Below are 26358 nucleotides of genomic sequence, written 5' to 3'. Positions count from 1 at the left end.
TAAGTGTTCATTTAGTATGTGAGTTTAAAAATTATGAAAGTCTTGGGAATTTGTCTTAGAAAATCTGCCAGAAGTAAGCACCATAAAAATAGTAGTTTCATTTTTGGTTCTGATTATAGAAGTTGACAGCTACTTTTTTTCCTCTCTTCTAGTTAGACATATATAAATATAGAATTAGAGACTGGTAAAATTGGAAAAAAAATCTTTGGGATCATGTAGTGTTATGATTTTTGAACTTCTAGCCATGACACCTACTTGCACAAATGTAATCTATAGAAACCAAGAGGAGCAGCTGTGGTCTTTACAAGAGAGGGGTTTGGAACTGAGCTCACCAGTCCTGCAGAACCCAGGCTCTGCAAAGCCCATCTGCATACCTCTCCTTTAATGGGGAGGAAACTCATCCCAGAGGCAATGTGTGCCTTGTTCAAAGACACACTTTGGACAGACAGCGCTAAAGCCAGTTCTTGAATAAATACCTTCACCTTGTCTGCTTTTTTGATTGTACCCTGTATCCTTCCTAGCAAAGAATCTGTAACTTAGAGCTCTTAACAATCCAGATTCTTTTCCTTTCTCCACTTTTATTGTAGAGCTGTACCTGACAAGAAAGTCTGTTAGCTTGGTATCAGCATAATGGGCATGTCCTTGGATCAGTGCAAATCCATCCCAATGTTTAATAGATTAATTCATTAATCATCTGCTGATCACCTGCTCTGAGTGTCTACTAGGCACCATGCTAAGTCCTGGGAATATCAAGTTGATGAAAACTCCATCTTTTCCCTCATAGGTATAGGAGGAATATGAGATAGATACACAAATAAATACTATGTTTCTTGTAGCAGCTTAGCTGGAAAGTAAAAATTGTGTTGAACTGTTGATTCTTTAAACATTAAATATTAATCATTATATAATGCTCTGTTCATGGTTAATATATATTCTAGAAAGGCAGGATAATTGATTAATTTTTTATTTTTATTTAGACTTTTCTTTTTAAAAAAAGACACTAGATACAAACTGAGGAAATAGGAATAAAGTGTGGATTTTTTGGGGGTGGGTAATTAGGTTTATTTATTTATTTACATATTAATTTTTTTTTTAAATAAGGGTTCTGGGAATTGAACCCAGGACCTTGTGCATGTTAAGCACGCACTCTACCACTGAGCTATACCCTCCTCCCCTATTTAGACTTGTTTTTGAAGCAAAAAGGTTATTTTATTTTAAATGACTTTTTAATTAAGTAAATAATTTAGATATTGCTGTGAGTCACTGATCCCATGGGATGGAGGCCCCCTAAACTCTGTTTGGTGGTAGGTCACTGATTAAGGTGAAAAACGCTGAGGATGGCGGGGTCTTTCTTGTTATCTAATCTTACGGTGGAACCTGAAGGGGTAGTAATGGGTTGTAGATCTCCAGATAGAAATATATCTCCTTGTATAATTACTGATGGCCATGGTCGCTGTTTAACTAGTCAAAATTGCTTTAAAACTAGAATAGTTCCTCTCAGTGATTGGGCCTGATTGATTAGCCATGATCAAGACAAAATAAAAGGCTTCCTTTGGCAGGGAAAATGAATTGTACCAGAGATCCATGCAAATATGCTAGTCCTTGCTTCAGGATTCCTTGCCTTCTTGAAGCCTCCTTGCTCACACTAGAGTTCAGGATTTTCAGGATCAGCTAGGCCCCTGGTACAAGTGTTCACCTGATTGTCTGCTACCTCGTTATTGAATTGGGTCCATCTTTGTTTGCTACCATAAATCAGTCTATTTCTATTGCTTGCTATCATAGTAGGCTGCCACCATACACGTGAACTCTACTTAACCTTTTTCTACTATGTCAAGCCATGTTTACTGCTCTACCAACCTTAAGGAGGTTATCTCGTTCTTGTTTGTATCATGATCCATGTATCTGTGCTTGCTTCTACCTGAGAGCCTACCTCAGTCTCTAAGCATTCTGTGTAATAAAGTTTGCATTGAAGACTTCAGTTTCCATGATGGAGTCATTCCTCATGGACAGACCTTTCTGCAGTAAATGATTGTAAAAGCTGGAAGAAATATGTAAGATAATAGATTGAAGACATTGGAGAGCAACCGACACAGCTGGGAGGGGGTTATGGTCCTTGAGAAGAGAGAAGCACATTAGCTGAACTTAAGTTCTCCCTGGCTTCTCCTATGAGAGCATTTTCTAAACCCTAGCATAGGTGAATGAAGTATAAGACGAAAGTGTGGTATTATTGCACTGAGGAGAACAGCATCAGAACTTGGGGCAGTCCAAGTGGCTAGGACTGGAGGGGCAGATTTCTGGAGGGGAGGAAGCTGCAGAAAAGTAGCCCGGACAACTGCATATAAATTCGGTTCAAGTCAGTTGTCAACTACTAATCTGCAGATAAGCAGGACAAAGACCTCAAGAAACCTAGCACAAAAGGACATCTGAACAGCTAAATAACTGATCTGGGATATTTGTAGCCACATAATGCTTGGGAGAGAGAGAGGAATTCCAGTGCTTCCAAGGTGGAGGGGCATTGGTAATCAACCTCAAGTTCTCAGAGGGGACCTTGTCTGTCAAGCCCTGGGAGTAGGGACCTTACCCTAGGAAAAATGAAATACACAAGCTCCAACAGAGCTTCAAGTCAAGCTAGACAGGATCAGGTGATCTATCAGAATATTTTTTTCCTGAATTTTGGAAAACAATTTAATTCTCTTTGAAGGAAGATATCAGAGTCTCCATAATAGTCAGCATTCAATAAAAAATTAGAAGACATGCTTTAAAATAGAAAAAAAAAATTACCAAAACTCAAGAGAAAAAAATACAATAAACCCTTAGATGATTTAGATATTGCAGTTATCAGGGACTTTAAAATTACTATGGTTAATACGATCAAGGAAGTGGAGAAAATGATGCACAGAATCGATGAAAAGATGAATAACTTCAACAGCGAATTGGAATCTATGTAAATTAATCAAATGGACTTTCTTAAGCTGAAAAATAGAATATTTGATATTAAGAACTTTAGGCGTTTTGAACAACCAGGTGAAAAACATCAGAACACAGGATTAATGAATAAGACAGATCAAAATAAGCTAAGAGAGAATGGAAACAGAGCATAAAAGACACACAGTACACAAGCTGACTTCTGAACTCACTATTCTCTCTTTTCTCCAGAAAGAGACTTCATACTTAGAAGCTCTATGGATTGCTTCTTTCTAGACTATTGGAAGCTATTAGAAACATACTTAGACATATCTAATTCCATTGCTGATTCAAAGCATTTGCGTTTTCAGGGGAATTTAGGGAATTGAGACATACTTTTGTTACCTTTAATGGAAAATCTGTTTCCTTTAAGTGGTATCTTTACCAAAATTTGACAGCTTCTGGAAAGAGAACGGAGTTCAAGACCCTGGGAAGTAGAAATAATCTAGATCAAGTTTTCTTCCTAAAGGAAATAATGCAATGTCAAAAGAACATTTGTCCATGTTTTAGGTTTTTTTTTTTTTTTCATTTTTATTCTGGTTTCCATTTCAGAACTATTTGGATCAGGAGAAGATCTCTGCCCCTTTCATTTTCTCCTGTTTTCTTTGATCTGTCAGTGCTTGTGCTCTGTGCCTTTTTACTGTATTAACAGTCTATAAGGTTTTCCGTTTCTGGAAATTTAGGCAGCGAGCAGAAGTTTTGATCCAAGTCTTTGTAATTTGCAGCATGAGAACTGTTTCACCAGTTGCAGGGCATCTTTTATGGGTTTTAAACTACTTTTTCTTGAGACTTTTGTGCATTATGTGTAGACCCACCCTGACACTGGTGGGGGAAAAGAATATACTCTGACAGCCATCTTACTGGTAACTTGGAAAAATATAAAAACATAGAAGGCAGATATTAATGAAAAGTGGATAGTATATTTTATTTCTTTCTATTCATTGATTTTCAACTAAAAATTAACCAAGAGTCAATATTGAGTATCATAAAACCTTGGCTACTTTATATATCTGGAAATGGCTTCTGACCTAGAAATAACAATGTTCTTCCATTTCACCCCCTACCCTTTTCGCCGGACAGCCTCCCCCACCCAGATCCTTGATGATAAAGAGGTTTCCCCCTGGACACCCAGTAACACATGAATCCAATTGTAAAGAACCAGTTACCCCACAGCTCTGCCTAGTGTACTATTGTGACCCAGTTTCTGAGGGTAAGAATTTTTCTTGATTATAAAATGCTTTCACAGGTGTTAGGTCATTTGATAGCCTCAAAAATTGGATGAGGAAGGAAGGGTGAATATTATCACCCTTATTTCACAATGAGGAGACTAAGGCAGATGAAGCGACGCACCCGAGGCACTAGCTGGCAAGCTTTAAAGCCTGGGCTCATGCCTTTGTTACTGTTTAGTGTTGACATCCTTACTTAGGAGGCTTGGGTGGACTGGTAGGTGGATGCAAAAAGCATTATTGTTGAAAGGCTTTTATAGGATAAAGTAGGACTGTGCCTACTTTAAATCTGTGATATAGGTATAGACTATACTTTTGACTACTGTTCTAGCACTAGTGGAAGAGAGATGTTCTACTTTGCAGAAGCCTTTTACAATGTGAATCCCTAAATCCTTCTGGGAAATGGCAAAAGACTATAGTTTTAGAAATTTGTGCTGACCTTAAAAAAGAGGAAATGAATACCTGTAGGTGGTTTGATAAGCTCAGAAAAATGTTCTTGGGAATGTGCAGTAATGGTTTGTCCAGATTAGATGACACCTTGAATCTGAAAGGGCTTTGCAGATCCACAGTTGTTTAAGCTGTTGAACAACAGGGTGCTAAGCACTAAAGCATGTTTTGTGAGTACTCTAGTGTCAAGGTCATGTTGGAAGACAACTCTTGGGGTGAGTCTCACTTCCTATCTTGTAAGCAGAGGAATAACTAACTTTATTCCATTCTATTATTTCCAGAATGTTTATACAGTGAATAGCCTTGGAAGGTATAATATCTCCTTCCAAAGCAAAGGGCAGGCATGTTTACTGTCCAGTATAAAGGATTCAGGTTCCCTAAGCTCAGGGTCCCTCTCCTGCAATGCTTACTGTGTGTCCAGGTGCCACCTGATCCTCTCTGTGTTGCCCTATGAGAATTGGTTCTCTAGGAACCAGTGCAAGAAAATGCTGCTATTCTGGCTACCACTACTGCTAAGAGGAATAAAGTCAATTGTCTCTGACTCAGCTGTGTCATGTCTTCTTCCAGCATCTGTAAAAGTGTGACAGGCTGAATGTTAGTTTGCAAATAGCCTTCACAGTATAGTTCTGACAGGTCACGAGTCATTTCTCCTTCTTCTAATCTCTAGTTTGGGGGGGGGGGAAGCACAAGACATTTCAAGACCTGCATATGGTTTCCTGAATCTTGTGCATTATTAGCAGGATGATTCTGGCATTTCACAATGAACACTGTGGAAACCAGATATGTAGTTGGGGGAAAGTAGTCAGGAAATAATGACACTGCAGAGAATTTGGGGGCTTTTAGATAATTCACTGCTGTTCCTCCACTGCAGACTTCAGTCTCTTTAAGGCCATCCTTGAGCAAACCTGGGATGTAGGTCTTCATGCTGGGGAACACCTCTTACTTTCCCATTTTATTGCTCAATATATTTGGAAAGTATCCTCACTGTTCCTCACTAGGCTGGGTTTTCATCCTAAGCTCAATACTAGACTTCCATTTCTGAATGGACCTCCGGTTCATTTTTGGATGGTAATTCTTGGCATGATAACCGTGTTCTGTCTCTTGATTTTTCATGATGGTGGACATTAACACAGCTAACTATCTCTGATGAGATTCATGCTCATTTAAGATGGGGAATTTTTCTTTAGCATTCTAAGTAGGGTCTGGTTATGGGCGAGAAAGTTCTCCAAGCTTGAGCTCTCCTTTTGTTAATGGTTAATACAGTTTTCTAAGACTTAATGCTGCCCAAGGATTCTGAGGTTCACTTCTGTACCTGACCTCTTTTATTTATGCTAACTGTCCATAGGGTTTGGACATTTGTTTGGACCCATTAACTTGTGGTTCACGTATTCTTCCACAGTTCTACCTTCTCCCTTCCAAGTCCCTAGTAAGTCACCCATTTGATTCTGGGAGCTGGTCAACCCCAGTGCCTTTGCAGAAACTCAATAAATATTTGTGGAATGATCAAATGAAGGTACCAGGTCTTTTGCTGAGCCTTTTAACCATAGCTCAATCTAACCAGGACCTTGCTTTCCCCAATAACAAATACATAGAAAGAGAGATACTAATGCTTCAAATCATATGATAATTATCATCACGGCAGTAATTTGTGCCTGATACTGTGCCAAGTGCTTTGCATATATTGCCTCACTTAATCCTCACGAAATTACTGTATGATTATCATCATTCTACAGTTAAAAAAATGGGCACAGAGAGATTTTGTAACTTTTTTGAAGTCACTCAGTGACAGAACTGAGATTCTTCTCCCTTCTAAGAGCCAGGGGTATCATTTGCACATATTACATGGCTAAAGAAGAAAATTGAACTTTTACTTTTGGGTAAGACTGACTTCAGTCAGCCATAAAAATGTCTTTGTCCCAGGAGCAGGTAAAAGATCAGAGCTAAGCCAGAAAGCCTGACCTTTGCTGAAAGCAAGCCATAGGTGTTCTTGCTCAACTCCTCATTTACACATCTCCCTTTCTTATCATTTTGGTGATTATTTGATTTATTCTTTCATTTATTCTGAGAGTAGTTATTGACACCTGACTTAGCACACAGCACCATTCCTAAAGAATTCAGGCTAAGTGAAGAGAAATAATTTCCTTTAGGGGAAAGAGAGCATCCTCTGTGGACCTGCCAGAGGCCAGGCATTTTCCCTAGAGGATGGGAAGAAGATAGAAGAGGTACGAAGGATGTGGGATATGGACTAGGGACTTTGTCGTTGCATGTAAGTTCCTATGTCTTTCATGCTGCATCTTTTGTGTTGTATACACTGCCTGACACACAGGAGTTGCTTCTTAAATATGGTCCAGCTGAATTAAAGCAACATCCCTCTTGGATGGTCTTCTTTTGCCTTAATCATGCTCCTGGAATTTTACTTAAGTTGTTGACTGGAAAAAAATGGACATGTTGGTTTAGTATAAATGTTTAGATGTCAGATTAAACATGACTAAGTTTCAGTTTCTGCTCTTTCTTTTTCTTTAATCAGAAAATAACTTTGCCATTTACCGCATCTCATATTCTTTAGTATTGTATTTTGGATCAGGGCAGTATTTCTGTTTTTTTACTCTCAAGGTACAGAGAATAATACCATAGAAAAACTGCTCACATGTGATGAACGAAGCTATGTAAATACACACAGTCTGCTAGATTAGGCTGTATGAAATTGATGATATTTAAGAGTTTTTGACCTTTAGTGGTTAAACTTAATGGATTATGCTTTTCCTTCTTCTTAAAAAAAAAAAAAACAACTGAGATGCCTATAAAAGAATAAAAATTTCTCTACAAAAATTTCTATGGTACACTCCAGGAGGATGTACTTCTGGCTATAGTAAAAGATATTTGCATTTTTCCTTTGCTTTATCAAAATTCTTCCTAACTGGATAGCCTGCATCACAAACTTGCTTTCCCAGCTCTGATTGTTAATGTGAGTGTGTGCTGGTTAATTTATTTCATATTATTTAAGGCCTTGTGAGTATTATTAGAATGAGAGGAAACCATGGAAATTATGGGTTCTTGGTTCACTACTTTAATAAATATTTACTGAGAGCCAACAAAAACAACATTTATTGCATGAGCGGAAAACAAACAGACACAGTCCTCCTCAAAATTTATTGTTTATGGTTTGTATTGTTTATAGCAAAGAGCCTTGTAAATAAATGTAAAATTACAGCTGTGTTAGGTGCTTCAAAGGAGAGTGCATAATAGTATAACTGTAAATATGAGGAAGAATTGATCAAGCTGGAGAGGTTAGGTAGGGTCTTTTCTGAGGAAGCCAAGGCCGGGCCAAGGGCAAGAACAGTTGTTAACCTAATGAAAGGTGGGAATATGAAACAACACAGTTCAGTTCAGTTCACCGAATGTTTACGGAATGCCTACCGTATGCCAGACACTATGCTTAGATGCTGGGAAATGAAACAATGAGTAAGACATGGCCTTTGCCTCAGTAAATAACTCACTCTAAGGGGCTCATCGTCATGCAGTTGACAAACTAGGAGAGCCACACTGTGTGTGTTTTCTTTACTTCTGTGTAGTTTTGGTTTCCTTTGTGTGGGTCTTCCCTCAGCTAGGCAAGTGCTTCTCAAGAAATCAGTCTTTTTGTTGTGGGATCAAAGTTTAACAAACAAGCATACATAGTCTCTTAGATTCAAGTCCAGCAACATGCTATTCTAGGCTTTACCATCGGTTGAATGTAGCCCCATAGCGGAGCTCATGCCTGTTTCAGAGCCCGCCAGCAGCATGGCTCCAGGAAGGAGGCCTGACTGCCACCAAACAAGAAACCCATTATGTCTTTATCTCACTCTTTGTTTAACCATTAACTAAAAGTACTAAATGATTAACCCAGCCATAGAAATGAATAATAAACACACTGTATGTGTACTTGATTAATCTGTTTTTGTGTTAACTATCCCTCAGACCTGGGGTTCAGACTCCTAGGGACACACAAGAAACACACACATGAAATGTCAAGGGGGTAAACAAAGGGGAGAGGCGGGAACTGTGGAAAAATGGAGATTGCCAAACACACAGAAACCAAACAGAACAGCCCACACTGGTGCTGGCTTTTTGCCCCAGACTCTAGGGCATGTCCTCATTCGTTGTACCCACCGAGAGCACATTCTAGGCCGCCCTTCTTCTCTACAAAGGTCTACGTCCTGGCATCACCTTTGTGCCTGTGATTTGGGAATAGCTCCCTGTTCTAGAATTTACTGACTCTTGCCCCGCTTGGCTTCATACCCTGGTCTTGGAGGAAAACGTGACCCAGGGCCAGTTCTAAGCAATGGTGTCTCTGCTCTTCTGTTTGATTCTGTCTGGGTTGCCGCACCACCGAGCCCTGGACCCCCAGGATGCCACCCTGCCCCCCAGCCTGCTTAGCCTGCTCCTTTGTCTGAGACCAGCAGACCTCCACAAAGGGATGGATGAGGCCGCCAGTGACACCTGGACCTGTGTCTCAGTTCTGCTGTCTCATTTCATTGTTTTCTTGCTTTTTACTCTTCTTTGCGAGGACTCACAAACTTCCTTTACAGTTAGTGTCATTATATTGCACTATTAAGTCTCTCTCATCCTGGCTGCAAATCCTGAACACTTGTGTTCTTTTTCCTGTGTTTCATTATTACTATAATTTTTGTTTTTTATCTTTGAGAGTTGACTTATTAGGAGGCAAGTATTATTTCCAGGTTATGGAAGGGGACCCTTAGATATTGCACCACTAAGTGACTTGTCCAACTTGGCAGCCTGGCCTTTATTGTAGAGCAATCAAGTAGAAAAGGAGAATAACTCCCAAGTTTCCTTTCTTGGCTGAGCGCACATCAACATTGTACACATCCAATAAATATATTAACTAAATGGTTGAATATTGGTGGTTTGGGTGTATCAATTAAGAAATTTTAGGTTTAAAGACTGTAAGAAATTATGTTAGAGACAACAGCATTAAGTGGCCTTTTGCAAAATGCAAAATGCACTTCTGTATTCACAATCCATAAAACTTTTGAGACTTCACTTTTGAAAATTCACTGTGTGTTCTAACAATTTGACACTCTTCCTGTGAAGAGTTATTATCAACCCTGTTGATGAGAGCTGTGATTTTTGCCTACAATTTCTAAATGGATGTGATGAATAACATTATCAGACTATCTGTCTAGCAAGTTGTTTGCATGATCTCATTTCCAGATTATTCTGTAAAAAAGGAATTCGCACGAGTACCATTTTGCCCCTTAAATATCTGTTTCTGCTTAGTTTTTTTTTTTCTGGAAATATTGTTAACAATATACTCCAGTGGTGATCTAGCCCAAGATGTTCTTGTGTTGTTTTGGAGCAAGTTGCTAGTGACTCACAGCACATTGGGCGTCCAAGCTATGGTTAACTGGTGGTCAAGTTAGGAAATTCTGTTCCCATTAACTCTCCCATTCTTAGCCCAGAACACCTCTCCCCTCAACATTTTTTTTTTTTTCTTTTGATTCGTCATGCTCATAGTCTCTGCTTGGTGTTTTCAAACCCAAAGTAGACGCAATGACATGCCATAAAAAGTATTGTTCCTACTGCACTTCCAGCTTAGCTGAAAACAGGAAACACAGGCCATTTCGTGGAAAAGCCCGCTCTTGTGATATTTCCAAGCCAAGAGGTTTGGACCAACTTTGGTTGAGTGTCTGAACTTTTGGCTTCTTACTTACAGTAAACCTTCTAACTTCAGAATTTTAGCACCATTTTCTACTTATAAGTTGAGGCCTTCCATATTTAGATTATGCTGACACATGAATTAATTTACTTTTAAACTATTTTTATTTAATATTATGATGTAGTTGTAGCTAAAAAAATGTGTATAAGAAGATTATGTGCATCATACGATTTAAAGCATAATAGTGAAAAAAAAACATATTTTCCATAGTTTCAAGACTTTACTTACTTATTGGACAGTTTATTTAAAATGGGTCTATTATTATCAGGCTTTACTCATTAAGTGAATGTTTGATGCAGAAATTTACTATGTACAATAAATCCAGACGCAAAAATTCTAGGTTAGGTAAAATAGTCTGACAACTCTAAGGTAGGGAGTACCAAGCCCTACCAGAAAATAAATCTAAATTACTTTGCACTCTAATAACCAACCGATTGATTTTTAGTAATCCTAGGAGGCAAGGGAGCTTAAAATTAGAACTTCATGTTGACTCTATCTTTTTTAAAGATCCAGTAAGGTAAATATCTAATTGGATAGATTAACAAAAGAAGCCACACAAAGTTACATTTATGTGATTCCAGGAAAATAGAGTGTCCTTGGACAATCCATTATGTTATCTTCCAGTGTCAGTTAGGGGCCTAATTGTTCTTGGTTTCTTCCATATTTTGTGACTGTGTGGACTGGCCATATAAATTGAATGGGTTGCATTATTTCATGGCTTCTCTTCTGACTTAATCATCTAACATGGTCATGGTTCATCATGGTTTTCAAGCATGATAAATGGTGGCAAGAACTATAATTCCAGACTGAGTTGTTAAGTAAGTTTATTTCATTTTCCTTTGTAAGATACAATTTGCCACATCTCTTTTTTCACCTTTGATTTAGTTTTAAAGGCAAGTCATCTCAAGGAAGGGAGATTAAAAAAAATAATGTCAAGGAAAATAGAGTGCAGAGATGAGAGAAGCATTTTCAGAGGAATCAGAGCCCTTCAGCCTTAACCTTTACTGAGAAAAGATTTTAACTCAATATTTGTTGAAGTTCTGAAATGACCGAATAGTTCCTTTTAGTCTATGTTTTCTTGCTTCCATTTAGCTGGAATGTACTGGACAGGATTAGAAATGACTGCTCTTTTGGGTTTTTTTTTTATGGTTTAGGCTAAAAGCAAAGTGCCAGAGTTCTTAAAAGTAATCTTTCTTTATGAGATTCCAAGCCTTTGTGTAGACTTAGAAAGTGGAGACAATATCTAGGTTTTAAAAGAGTTTATCAAGCTGTATATAACATACTAAACTTTAAAAGTTTTGCTCATGGTTAGTTGGCGATACAATCTTCCATCCCAGGTCAACCCTCCTCCCCTAAACCTTCTTCCAAAGCAAGAAAAACAAAATAAAAGACAGCTAATACCTGTTAAAATGCTGCATAAGCCAAACATTTTTCTATTGTGTCTGTATCACATGATATCCATTTTCCTCTGCATAATTCTTGGAATAATATCACTCACAATTTAAGATCTTACATTTCAGATTTTTAAGCTCTAGTCGAATAATACTGGATGAGTTAGAAAGTCCTAATAGTGAATTTATAAAGAAATGTTGACAGAGCTTGGATTCTCATAGTGCTGGTGGGTACCATGATTATAATAATGGTTTCCTTTAAAACTCTTCCATTAAATGTTCCAAACAGTGGAATTTGTAGTTTTTCCTTTGGTCCAGAGATCAAAAACATGAACAATTTTACATTTTTAAGGTTGGACAGCGTCTGTGTTTCCACAATTTCTGTGGGAAAGCAATCAACCCTTGCTCAGTTTTATTAAAAACCACCATCTTGGCTCCAATATGTGCCATTACAAGTACTTTCATTATTGTCTAATATCTCCTTTTAGGAAGTAGGGGTCTGCTTATTGCTTTGTTTTTTTGTCTTTTTAATAATTGGCTTTCAAAAACTACATGCTGTTAAGTGAAAAGTGATTTAAAAAATTGAAGATAGGGTAACAGAGTGGTTAAAAGGGTAAATGTGAGAGACAGACTGAGGTTGAATCCTCTACCATTTAGTGGCTATGTGACTCAGGCAGTCTATGTAACTCCAAGCCTTATTTCCCTCATCTGTAAAACATGTATATTAATAGTATCTTCTTTGGAGCAGGGGGAGGGTATAGCTCAGTGGTAGACTGTGTGCTTAGCATGCACAAGGTCCTGGGTTCAATCCCCAGTACCTCCATTAAAAAAACAAATAAATGAAATAAATAAATTTGAAAAAATAGTATCTTCTTTGTAGGGCTTTTGTCAGGATTCAATAAAGTAACTAATGTAAAGTGACTGGGTCATGGTAAGCTCTCAACCATTGGTGCCATTATCAGATGTTCTTTTTATTCTTTTTTTTTTTTTTTTGATTGTAGAATACAGACTATTTTTATTTTTTTAAAAAATATTTTTACTGAAGTATAGTCAGTTTACAATGTGTCAATTTCTGGTGTACAGCATAATGTTTCAGTCATATAGGAACATATGTGTATTTGTTTTCATACTCTTTTTAACTGTAAGTTACTACAAGATATTGAATATATTTCCCTGTGCTATACTGTATACACTTGTTGTTTATCTTAAAAGACAATTTGGAAATATATTCCAGTAGGAATTACTGTCTTTCTAAGATAATTTTATCTTTTAACAAGTATATTTTAGTGTTTCTATTTTAAAATAAAATAAAATAAACTTGATTTATTCATTCGACAGCTCTTTATTGAGTACCTACTGTGTGCCAGTTGACTAACACAGCACTTTCTCTCAAGGAGCTTATAGCATATTCTGTATTCATGCATTGGGAATCATGTTAGAAAAAGACATTTTAAAGGCTGAGTTGAATGGGCACAAAATCTTGTTTTGTGTTTTAGAATGCAACATATCATTTTTATTGTTAATATGGACTACAAAGTTTAAGTGGCAGGAAAATATTCATTATCATTCAAATAACTCAGAATCTCTCAAGAGTTAATACAGGAAGATAATGTCTCAGGTTAATAACTGTCACTTTTCTTTAGAAAGTAATTTTTGTTCACAGATGATCTCTGCTCCTCCCTACCATGTTCACCAAGTAAAGCCTAAAGGGAATTTTGTCTGTATTTCAACTACCTATATTTTGAAAGAACCTTTTAAATTTGTTTTAAAAACAACATTTTTAAATGGCAAAGAACAACATAATTTAGGATTTGATGTTATTTAGATTTTTTTTCACAATAAGAAAAAGCAAGGTCTTAAAGACAGCAACTTTGTTAGCTGAGTCCTATCTTAACTTTTTAAAATTTGTTTTTAACGTGTTTATTCATGGGCTAATTCTGTTACTGACTTGACGTAACTTATAAAGAAAATAAATAATAGAATGCAATAAATAATAGAAAATAAATAAAAGAATACAGAATTAAATTTTTGGATGTACGTATCTAAGAGTAGAAATTCAAGAGACGGGGAAAGAGAACACAAATATGCAAGTAATAAATCTACACAATTTCTATTGCTATGCCTCAAATTTTGCACTTACTTTACTGGGCTGAATTTAAATTGAACTGCCTGGATTCCAGAGGAGAGTGTTTGTAATTCTGTAGTATTTTTAATCAAGTAATACAGCAAACATTTTTGGAACAGCTATTAAGTTGGTCATTGGCCAACACGTCAGCCATTTATGTTGGAACCTCTGGCTTGCGACTTCTCAACTCTCTCTCTCAGTTTAACAACAATAAACACACAAAAATATTGGTTGTTAAATCAAGGGTGGGGAGTGGTTTGGGATTTTTCTATTTCACTATAAATTATTTTTTTTGTGGGCTTTTTCTGTTTTGTTTTGTTTTTGTGGCTACCAGAGTATAGAGTCTCCCCTGTATTCCTCATTTGTTAAGAAGTTTTTCTACCATGAATGAATGTTGAGTTTTATCAAATGATTATTTTTTCTGGATCATTTGAGATGACCATATGAGTTTTCTCTTTTCTTTTTCTGTAAGTTTGTTGAATTTTATTAATAGGCCTCAAATATTAAATCACCTGTGCATTTCTAGAGGGAACAAATCTTGTTTGCAGTATTTTATGCTTTTCATATGCAGCTGGATTTGATTTGCTTATGTTTTGTGTATGAGTTTTACATTCATGTTCATGGGAGAGATTGGCTTATTCTTGTTAAGTTTCTTTCTTATAAAATTCTTGTCAGATTTTAATATCAACATTGCTGCTCTCACAAAATGGGAGTGGAACTATTCTTTGTTTCCTTTCTCTGGAAGGCTTTGTGTAAGATTGGTATTATTTCTTCCTTAAAGATTTCAAGGAATCACTGATGTAACCTGGGCCTAAGTTTTCTTCCTAGGAGAGAAATTACAGATTTAATTTCTTTCAGAGATACAGCACTATTCAGATTTTTTATTTTTCTTGTGTCAGTTTTTCTTCCATCCTCCCTTCCTTCCTTCCCCATCTTTCTGTCTTTCCTTCTTTCTACAGTTCTATTTCAATAACTTTAGTAAGTACATTACATACATATATATAAAGGTGTATATATATATATATATACCTTTAAGAAATAAATATGATCTTTGTTGTTCTGTGGCTTGCTTTATCTTTTAGTAACATATCTTAGAGGTTTTTTCTGTATCAGTAGCTATGAGGCTTCCTCATTCTTTTAACAACTGCATAATATTTCATAGTATGAAATCACCATATTTTATTTAATGAATCCTCTATTGAGGAATATTTAAATTGTTTCCAAATCTTGGCTGTTACAAATAATAATTTAATAAGCATTATTGCACATATATTTGAATATATACATAGAAATATTCCTTTTTTTATTCCTTAGTAGTAACTCCATCTAGCCTAAACAATGGAAAATAGATTATTGCCTGTTTCTTCTTAACATTCCAATCAGGCAGCCTTAGGATTTTTTTTTTTTTCTGAATGATACACTTTGCATTACATTAGCACCTTGGTGTATAGTGTATTATCTTACCAACTCTGCCTTCATTACTTATTACTGCTCAGGTTTGGTTTATTGTAATACCTTCTTGTTGATTTTCACTTTATTTGTATAGGTATTTTCAATAGGGGAAGATCTGTACAGGGACAAAATTTTGTCTGTTTTGTTCAGTGTTTTATCCCTAATGCTTAGTATTAGGTCCTAGTTGTACTCACACATAGTCGATACTCAAAAAAAAAAAAAAAAGTAATTCATGGAGAGACACAGTAAGATATAATGGTTTTAAAACAACAGTAATGGTGAGCTGAGGGACATTCATTCAGTTATTTGATGACTGATTTTTAGGGGTTGTGGTAACCAGTGGCAAAGACAACTAACATACCAGGCCTATGTCTCACAGACTAGAAGGAATGGATGCATAATTGGGCCAACTATAACACAGTGTCATAGTATTGTAAAGGCTTTGGGAGGCATAGAAGAATGGGCAGGGAAACTGACTCAGAGATGTGGAAGGCTTGTGGAGGGCAGGCAGCTTGAACCGGTTCTTAAAAGATGACTTTTCCCTTGGAGAGAATAAGAGGAGTAGCACACACAGAGGGTTGGAAATGTGTGATGCAGTAGACGAGAAGTTGAGGTCACTTGAAGTATAGAAAGCATTGGTGGGGGCAGGTTGTTGAGAGAGGTGTAAGAGCACATGGCCAAGGAATGAGATGTGATGGTAGAAGGTGGCTTGGGTAAAATTTGGAAGCTCCTAGGTTCATAGCAAGATGTCTGGATTTTATCTTGTAGTCAGGAAAGACACTACAGGTTTTAAAGTAGCAGAGTGTATCAGAAAACTGGGTGAAACAATGGCTTAAACAAACTCAGGTTTGTTTTTTCACCAATAAATTTGAAGGCTAGTAGTTGCTGGTTTTGGTTCAAAGTCTCGAGGAGGTCAGGAGCAAGGTCTCTGTGATTCTCTTCATACTTTCCTCATGGTTGGGTGGTGGCTGCGGCGGCCCAAGCCACCATGTTCAAGTCCTAGGATGGAAATTGGTGGAAGCATCCCAGAACAATTAGTGAGTCTTTATCAAGAAGGCAAAATTTTCTCTAAAGATTTAAGTTTTTGTCTCTTTGGTCAGAACTGTGCTTCATGAAACTCACCTTACTGTAAGGAGGGCTGAGAAATGCTATCTGGGCACATTTCTGTTCCAAAAACAATAGAAGTTCTATTAGTAAGAGAGAACAGATTGGATAGACAACTAGCTGTGTCTACCATAGGTGTGACATTAGGTATTATTCTTAGGAAAATACCACTGGGCAATATCAGAGGTGATTTGAGGCTAGATAGTTTGGTTGACCAATATATTCTCCCAGGTCTAGTGGCCATGGTATCTAGGGATTATAAATATTGACTGATGAAAATCCTGAAGGTGGTATTAATGATGATTTATAGTCCAGTAATATCACTTGGGATGTTTTAAGGTTTTTTTCTATTTGAATAAAGTTACTAAGAAATAATTAACTCCAACACATATTTAATAACCACCTAAGAGCCATATCTTTATAATGTTACTCCGTTTCATTTCATTCATTGCTTCATTCATCAAATATTTATTAGGTATCTTTGTGTGTGAGACATTGTGCTGGGTGCTAGGGACAGAGCAGTGAAAAAGATGGACCAGTTCCTGTTTTCGTGGACCACAGGGTCTGGCTGGGGAGACAGGCAATTAACAGGAGATCTAATCAACAGGATTATTATAGATCATACTATGGGATACTTGGAAAGAAAGAGTGATGAGATAGTGTGAGGGGCAGGTGCTATTTCCGGTAAGGTGGCCAGGTTAGGAAAACCTCTCTGCAGAGGTAACCTTCGACCTGAAGGATGAGAATGGGCCACATGTGAAAGAAAAAAAAAACAGTGCTAGGATGAGGTGAGAGGAATAGGTGCAGAGGCCCAGAGGCAGGAAAGGGCCAGAAATAAGGGCCTGAGGCTGGTGTGGGTGCACCATGGAGAGAGCAGGGGATACCTCTGGTAAAGGAGTTGAGGGTCTTTTCATGGAGGGCCCGTTGGGCCATTGTGCAGGAGCTGGTAGAAGGCTTTAGGCCATGAAGGTGATGATCTGACTTGCGTTTACAGAGGTCCCTCTGATTGCCATCCGAGGACTGGAGAGAGGCAAGAGGGAATGTAGTGAGACCAGATAGAAGGACCCTTTAGGAGGCTAATGCTGTGGCCCAGGAGAGGGACGATGGTGATTTGGGTGAGAAGGGTTTCCAAGGAAATGGAGAATAGCTGGAGATATACATTTGGGCACAAACCGAACCGACAGGACTCGCTGATGGATTGCATATGGAAATTAGGAAAAGCCTCATTTCTGAGTATTTTAAAAATTTGCAGTTTGTGTTAACTTGTAAACTCTAATGGCAACATCTTAACTGGGTACTTCCACTTCTTCTTAACTCAGCCTTTATCCATTAAAAGGTTAGTAACTACTGGGATAATTGTTTTCTTTTATCTTATTTTAATTAAACAGCAACAATGACAACAACAGGAAAGGATTTTTAACAGAACAATAGTTCCAGCTTAGTGTTTGCCTTTGAAGATCTTGCATGTGTCCTTCATCCTAAGGGAAATGCCTCCTTTTTCTGGTCTTCCCAGTTCATAAAAACAAATATCCAGAAAAAGAGATGTAACATAGATTTTATTTTTAGTAGAAGAGAGATGAAAAGGAAATAGCAACAGCAGCATCTCTCCAGGCTTCCCTTGTTATTCATGTGCATTTCTGTGGAATTGAATGACCCGAAGAAAAGCAAATGATTTTTATATAACTTTGTCTGAAATTAAGTTAATCTACACCAGTAAGTCCCTCAGTTTAACAGGCACGTAAATCACATGAGGGTCTTGTGGAGATGAAGATTCTGACTCAGTAAGTCTGGGTGGGCCAAGGTTTTGCATTTCTACCAAGCTCCCATCTGGTCCGCAGACCACACTTGAATAGGAAGCATCTCAACTTTACTTCAAATGGCATTTTCCCTGCTCTTAATCATTTATACTCTTATTTTTTCAGTGTCCCAGTACCATCAGTGGAGAAACTGACCCAGTAGAACTTAAAACACACTTGGTAAGTAGAAGAAACAAATAAGGAATTTTTTCCCCCTCTAGAATTTTTTTCTAGATTTATAATTCACTTTCTGTTTTTGGTCTAAGAAAGCCTGGCATATTGATTGTTGTCTGGTATGTTCTTTATTTAACCTAATGACTAAGAATCTAATTACATTCCAAATTACGTTGTGACTATTATCCTAAATATTCGTAGCTGCTTTCAAGATGAACTCTATAACATCACTAGAAATAGGCTCTGTGGCCTTTTTGGGAGATTTGCAATGTGATCATATGATCCCAAATAGCTTTTTTCACCATGGGATGTTCAGAAAACCACAGAATTTTAGGGTATCTTTTCAAGTTAGCATTAATCATATGTGGTTTTCTTCTGAAAGTATTTCTTTCAAAATGACACACATTTTGAAAAGAAAAAAAAAAAAGAGCACATATCCGTTTAGACAAAATGTTGAAGAAGGAGAGGATTTGACTCAGAAACCTTATCTGGGAATGATAGATTTTAATATTTTCTATCTCAACAATTGTTATTTGGCATAAACTATCAAGCTAGTTATAAACCAAAAGGGAGAACTCAATTAAGTAATAAGCTTAAGTTCTAAGTTACAAGTGCCAGGATATTTGTAAATAAAATTAAAGCCAAAATTATTTTATCAAAAATACATTTTATATAAATTACTGTAACTCAAAATATAAATACTCGGAATATTTTTTTTTAACAGAAATATGACTTTTGAAACCCTTATAACTCCAAAAATATGCTAATTTTAAAAGGCATCGGATTACCTAATTACTTAGATGCCATTCTAGTTGGGATTTACAAAAATGTATATTTAGCCAAGGAGTATTTACTCAGATGAAAACATGGTAGCATGAGCTTCTTCCTGCTGTTATGATTTTATTCATCTTTTTCCAAGCTCTTCCCATTTTTCTGCCTCTTCTACATTTTAATTTATTATTTTATACATGCAAAAGACTATATGTAAATATAAATACTTTATGATGCACATTTTAAAAGGAATGCTTGTGAACCTATCAGCATCTTAAGAATTAGGAAAAATACCAATACCTTTTTATTCTTTACTTATCCATATCCTGTTTCCTTCTCAGAAGTAACCTCTATGCTGAATTTTTCATTAGTCATTCTCCTAAAAACTAGTTTTACTGCAGATCCATATAAATTGAAATAAGATATAGTTTAGTTCCTTACTTTATGAGCTTTATAAAAGTTTTTTTTTAATAATGTATGTATCTAGTTTTTTTTTCACTTGATATTTTTCTAAGATAATACATATTAACGTCTGAGGAGTAGGTCATTCATTTTCATTGCTGTGTGATATTAACTTTGTGTTTGTATCAAAATTTGTCACTTGAGGAATGGAGATTTGGTTTCCCAGATTTTTTGTTATTATGAAACATGCTTCTCTAAACATTCTAGTATATTTCTCTCAGGGCACAAATAGGTTTTCTAGGTTATTTATATTTTCTAATGGAATTGCTGCAAATGATCATCAGCCTCTCAAGATAATATCAAGTTCTTTTCCAAAGTACAATTTTATATTTTCACAAGAAGATCAATTTCTATTGATCCATCTCTTGGTTTTGTTATTTATCTTAATTTTTGTTAAAAATAGGTATAATTTTGTTATCTTAATTTGAAGTTACTTGACTATTGCTAGAGTTGATAATTTTTTTGTGTTTTTTGGCCATTTGTATTTTCCCCTTTATGGAATGTTTATTTATTCATTTCTTTGCTTATTTTTCTATTGAGTTGTTTTTTCTTATATGTTTCATTTTTCACTTAAGGACTTTATTATTTACTGATTTTTTTTCTCCCTAATTACTTTCTAAACAGAGAATACATCTAATCTTGTGTTAGGTATGGATTCTCCTAGTAATGGCAGAGTAGCTCAGATCAGATCAAGCATCCCAGTAATAACAATTATACAAACAATATATATACACATAATTACACGATATACACATAATTTTATACCTACGCACAGACATATATACACATATTGTGTTTGTAATTATACATATATATGTATATATGTATGTGTGTGTGTGTATGTATATATATATATAACAACTAAAGCTGCTGAAGGACCAATAAAGGTGGGCAAAAACTGGAGAAGCATTGATAATTGGAAGAAGAGAATAGCATGAGGTGAGTTTCCCATATTTAATGCTTTTCATCTGAGGGTAGGCTCCCAGTCAGCAGTACTTTCAGGGTTACCATAACGACTAGACAGTGAGGGTGAAAAGCCCAAAAAGAAGAGACGCACAGAGGGAGATCCCAAAATTCTGCATGTTAACTCTGTCCAAATATCTGCTTGACTTCTGAAGAATGCATGTATGGTAGAGGGTAGCCACCTAAGGTTGAAAGGATTGAACAGAGATTTCAGCGGCTGGTCACCACAGGGCAAACAGAGTTTGAGTTCTCCAAAGTATTTTCCTGCTAAAACGAACAAATGAAACATTAGTACCCTTCAGAGAAATCTAACATATTCTCTACAAGATTCAGGATGCAGGACAAAATGACTAAATATATGAAGAAAATAGGGAAGTGATACCTGTATCCAAGAGAAAAGGTAATCAGTAGAGATTTACTCCAAGAAATTGGAATTTAGCAGAGAAGATTTTAAAGCAGCTGTTATAACTATATAAAATTTTAAAGAAAAATATGATCACAATAAGTCAGCAGAGGAAATTTCAACAGAGTAAAAACTCTAAAAAGGAACCAAATGGAAATCATAGAAAAACACAATCGGAAAGGAAAAAAAAAATTACCAGATGGGCTTAAGGGCAGATTGAATATGACAGAAAAAGAGCCAATGAACTTGAAGATAGATAATAGTAATTATTTAATTTAAATCTAAATAAAAAGAAAAAATATTTAATATAAAAATGAACAGGGACTCTTGTCACTTATAGAATAATATTAGAAGGTCTAATAAGAATATAAATGGAGTCTGAAAATGAGATAGGAAAAAAATGCAGAAAAATCATTCAAGGAAATAATCTCTAAAAGTTCCCAAATTTGACGAAAGATATTCTGTATTGTTACCAAACCCTTCCTGTTTTATTGCTAGAAATCTCTGTGAATCCAGCCTCTCTTTCTCACCTTCCTACTGCCATTCACTTGGACTGCTGCAACAACTTCCTATCTGTTTATGGGGATACCTGCTTCTCCCTCTTTTAGTCCGTCTTCCACATTTTCACCAGAGTTACTTATCTAAAATCAATCTTTCAAAATCAAAGCTGATAATAACAACATTATAAATAAGAGAAAATCTTAAACTTAGCATAGCCTTTACAATATGACCCAATTTATACCTCCTGTCTCAGTTCCCTAATACATATTCTGTACACTATGCTTCTGTGACCTTGAGCTTCTCATTATTCCCAGACAGTACAAATCCTTTCATACCCCCATGCCATCTCATAGTGGTGCCTTAGTGCAGTTCACATGCCTTCCCTCTTCTGGGAGACTCCCATCACGTCTGCAGAGAACTCCTCTTCAGTAACTTAGAGTTAGTGGTCTGTTCTGTATGTTTCCATAGCGCATGATAAACATTGCTGTTGGAGTGGACACCCTGAGAGAGAGTCCGCACTGTATGTTCCTTTAGTGCAGAAACTGTTCCTTTTTGTGTCTTAAAAACTGACATAATGCCTGGAATAAAGTGGGTGCCAAGTAAGTATATGTTGAATAAATAGAATATCTGATAGATGTTATATATGTATATACTAGGTTGAACCATAGGAAACTCCTGATATTGGGCAGTTACTCACTACAGAAGTGGCAATTTTGGTTCAACACATGCACACACTTATATGTGTGAACAACTTAAGGCAGTTAGAGTTTTATGCCCCAGCTGCATCAATTAGCATTTATCATGAAATGATATCAAGAAATCATCTGACCTAACCCACTACCTTCAGGCATGTGACATATTCTTATGTTACAGTAGAAGCGCAGAGAAATTATTTGCCCAAGGTTTAGAGAGGTATTAAGTCGTAAAGCATGTTTATAAATGTTAAAGCAAGAGTTTAAAAAGTACATACATATACATATATAGTCATTTTATTAATACATAAATATTTTAAATAAGTAACTGCTGTCTATTCAAGTAGTGACAATAAGTGACCCAAATGGACTCTTCTTTTATAATATATTTTTCCTCAAAATATCATGAAAATATTCAAACATATTGGAAAGTTGAAAGAAGTGTACAGTGAAAACAGTGAAAAACATACCGCTAATTTTAATGAATAAAGCTATGAGAAATGAGTATGTACATATAGTCTATAAACCTATGAACTAAAAGCTGTGGTAACTATTTTAAGAGGAGGTCTAGCAAGCATAGGAAAAGTATAAAAATAAAAATAAAATTATTGATACTTTACAACTATATACAAATACTGAACTATAGTAGAATAGATTCATTTGTAATATTTTAAATTTTTTAATCAATTGAGATCTTTCTGTAAATTCATATCAATTTTATCACTTTTTAAAAAACTTTAGATTTGAATGAAAGATATGAGCAAATTTTTAGCCTCTTATGTTCTAAATTAGTACTGGACCTTGGATTTGGTGCCTTAATTTTGTGTGGGATACAGATCAAGTCAGCTCTATGACTCTCAGTCTTTAAAGTCAACAGGTTCCCAGCTCAATAATTCTGGGGGCTGAATATGCTTCATATTCATCTGATGACAAGGTCCATAACTGCAGAATGACTCATTGGACCTTCCTTTCCATTTCTCTGTAAGGGTAGCCCTTTTGGCCTATAAACATTTCCCAAATACTTATTCAATTTTTGCTATGTAATGAGCACCACATTGGGGATATAGAGATGAATCAAACAGAGGCCCAACATTCATGGAGCTTAGCATTAAGTAAGGTAAGCAGACTTGAAACAAATAATTTTTACAAGTTATTAAGCAAAGACTTTATTACAGTTTATTTAGGTGAGAAACAAAGACTTTATTACAGTTGTGATCAGTCCCATCAGCTGTCATTGGTTGTTATCCTAGATCAATCAATGTAAACACAAATACGTCCTAAGAATAGAGTTTAAGTCTGTACCTGTAATGCTGTCACCCGTGTATCTAACACGTGGCTTATGTGGAGATTCTGATCCTGCTGATTCTGAGCTGACAACAATAACAACAACAACAACAAAATAGTAAAACCCTACTGATTTTTTTTTTAATTTAGAGAAAAATGCAAAGCTTTCATTTCTCTTTTTAAATATTAAACAAAAGAATAACATAGAGATATGCCAATGTTGCTATTTCTGCACAGGCCATTAATGGTCCTAAAACTCATTTCTTGTGCGTTTCTTTAGCTACCTCAGGACAAATAGCTTAACCACCTTAATCGCATTAACAAAGAGCTTACCCCTTGTAGGTGAGCATCATAATGTCTCCAGAGCCTTCACACATGAATACTGCACAAGATTTTGAGAACTGTTCAGCTGAGCCTGAGCGATGAGATGGAACCTCCTGGCGGGGGGATGAGGTAGACAGTGCTCTGAAGCAGGATGGGGTTGTCCTAAAGATTTCATCACTTCAGGTGGATCATCACTTCTAATTATGGCTTCCTTCCGTCTTGAGACTGGACCCTTGGAATGTCTGTGGTGCAGAGGGCAGGTGTATTGAGAGACTGGAGGCTGTTTTTTCCAGGCACTTGTGAAGATTTGTGTCCCTGTCTCTTGGGATGCTCAGTGCTCATGGCTCTGTAAGTCCTTGCTTAGTTGAGATGTTAGGTATCTAGATCATAGACCACCATTGAATGGTGGGAGACAGCGCATCTTCTCTTCGGTGACCAACAAGCCAACTATTATGGGTTGACTTGTGCTCCCCAAAAAGATATGTTGACATTCCAACCCCTGGGACTTATGAATGTGACTTTATTTAAAAATTGGTCTTTATAGATGTGATCAAGTTAAGATGAGGTCATATGAGATAAGTATGGAAGCTAATATAATGACTGGTGTCCTTACAAGAAGAGGGAAATTTGGACACAGAGCACACAGGGAAGAAAGCCATATGAAGATAGAGGCAGAGAATAGAGTGATGCATCTGCAGATAAGCCAGAAAACACCAAACAGTGTCAGCAGTCAGCAGAAACTAGGTCAGATTAGGAAGGGCTTCTCCTCCAAAGCCTTCAGAGAGAGCATAACCCTGACAACACCTTGATTTTGTACTTCTAGCCTCTAGAACTTTGAGAGAATAAATTTCTGTTGTTTTAACCCAGCCAGCTGGTTATGGAAATCCTAGGAAACTAAGACACCAAGCAATAGAAAAAGAATCATCCAACTCTTAAGATGCGGGCAGGCAACCTTTCTGCTCCCAGATCTTTCCAGATCTAAGCAGGACTCTCTCCCAGCTTCTAGAATGGGTAGCATTTCAGTCTTCTTGAGCAATCCTTCTTGAGCAAGTGCTGCAGAACAAATTAGGCATCTCCTGTGAGTCATGGGTGGGCAGCCTCCCGCCTTCCCCAAAGGCATTAACCACAGGTCTCTGGAGGAAAAGTCTCCTCCAGGCTTTGCTGGGTCCAGGTCTTCACCCAGCTTCCCCACCTGGGTCCTGTGTGCCAGCCCATCAAGACTAGGATGTGGTGCCTGACCTCACGTGCACCCAGCTCTTCCAGCTTGCCTTCTGCAGCCAGCCCATCATCTCCCCAGAATGTGAGGGCATTTTGAAGTAGTGTAGGGTTGCACTTCAAAATATATATATTCATGCATATATGTAAACATGAATATGTTTATTTTACTTCCCTATTCAGATGCTTTTATAGGCTCCCTATTTTTTGGTGAATAAAACCTAAAATAAGCTTTAACTTGGCATTCAAGATTAGCTGCTGTATTACCTGACAACTCGCTGTATGTATTCTGTAATCTAGAACCACTTTTGTTGAACCACTTCCTATCTTTCAAAGCCCAAGTCAGGTATGAACCCCCATAAGAAGGCAGTCTTTCCTCATTTCCACACCCTATTGGGAGGGACCACAATATTTGGTTTTTCCCTCTCTAATCACATTACACACTGTATTGTATGTTTTTGTGCATTTATCTGACCCTTTTTCCCTGGCAGGAGGAAAGCTTGTTGTTATTAAAAATGAAATTAATGACACACTGCATTTTGAAGACCGCAGGCACAGACAATCTGGGATGTGTTCCTGTGTAGAAGGGTCGTCATTGGCCCTGCCTTCACTGCAGTAGCTAATACTTGCTGAGAGTTCATTCTGTGCCAGGCAATGAACTAAGCATGTGCCATCAGTTATTTTGAGCTCTTTCCATAATGCACGCTGATTTCCTCATGTGTCTTTGTGTCCAGCATGGCACATGGCAAGGTTGCAGCTACTCAATAAATGTTTGCTGGAAAATGAATCTCAAAGGCAAATGCATGTAGAACATGAGATTCTGAGCCTCTTCTCTTGATCTCAGTAGATGTTTCTTTTTTATGGGAATTAAGGCTGAGTTGATCCACTTGGAAAACTCCTCCAATGCAAATCTCTATCATGGAGGATACTCTAAGGAGGAGGTTTATGAATGATGATGAAGAAAAATTCTGAATCATAATCCTAATCTATTATATATATTTATGTGGCCTACAGTGTAAGATAAACTCTTGATTATTTTAAACATGGTCCTTACGATACACGCAGAAAAACATATTGAAAGCAATATTCAAAATGCAGAGTGTGAACTTACATGCTTCATTTCACCATTTAATGTGTGAACTTATAGAGAACTAATACAGCTATGAGGCTCTTCTGCAATGACTGAAATAATATGTTTAAACATTAGTATGAAGACCTGAGCACGTATGCTTTTTAATAACCTTTTTTTTTTCCGGTCACTTCCCAGCATCGTGTACTTGGTCACCAGTGACTGAGATAATTTTAAACCATGATTCTTATGATACATACAGAAAAACATACTGAAAGTAAT

At 36.7% G+C, this 26358-nt stretch overlaps 1 protein-coding gene across 22 annotated transcripts in view; it reads left to right on the top strand.

Annotated features, from left to right (window-relative positions):
* The window catches only part of LOC105077222 (uncharacterized), a 196528-nt gene that overhangs the window by 21177 nt on the left and 148993 nt on the right, over nucleotides 1–26358 (top strand). For all 22 annotated transcript variants that reach the window (XR_012508604.1, XR_012508602.1, XR_012508603.1 and 19 more), the window contains exon 3: nucleotides 18345–18398. Coding sequence is in view for 7 of the 22 variants with exons in the window: in XM_074368355.1 (XP_074224456.1) it covers nucleotides 18345–18398 (54 nt within the window). In the remaining 15 variants the exon portion in view is untranslated. The remainder of the gene's footprint in view (nucleotides 1–18344; nucleotides 18399–26358) is intronic.

The sequence above is a fragment of the Camelus bactrianus genome, chromosome 8, assembly GCF_048773025.1.
Source record: "Camelus bactrianus isolate YW-2024 breed Bactrian camel chromosome 8, ASM4877302v1, whole genome shotgun sequence".
NCBI classification, from domain to species: Eukaryota; Metazoa; Chordata; class Mammalia; order Artiodactyla; family Camelidae; genus Camelus; species Camelus bactrianus.
This window is presented reverse-complemented; position numbering and strand designations above follow the sequence as displayed.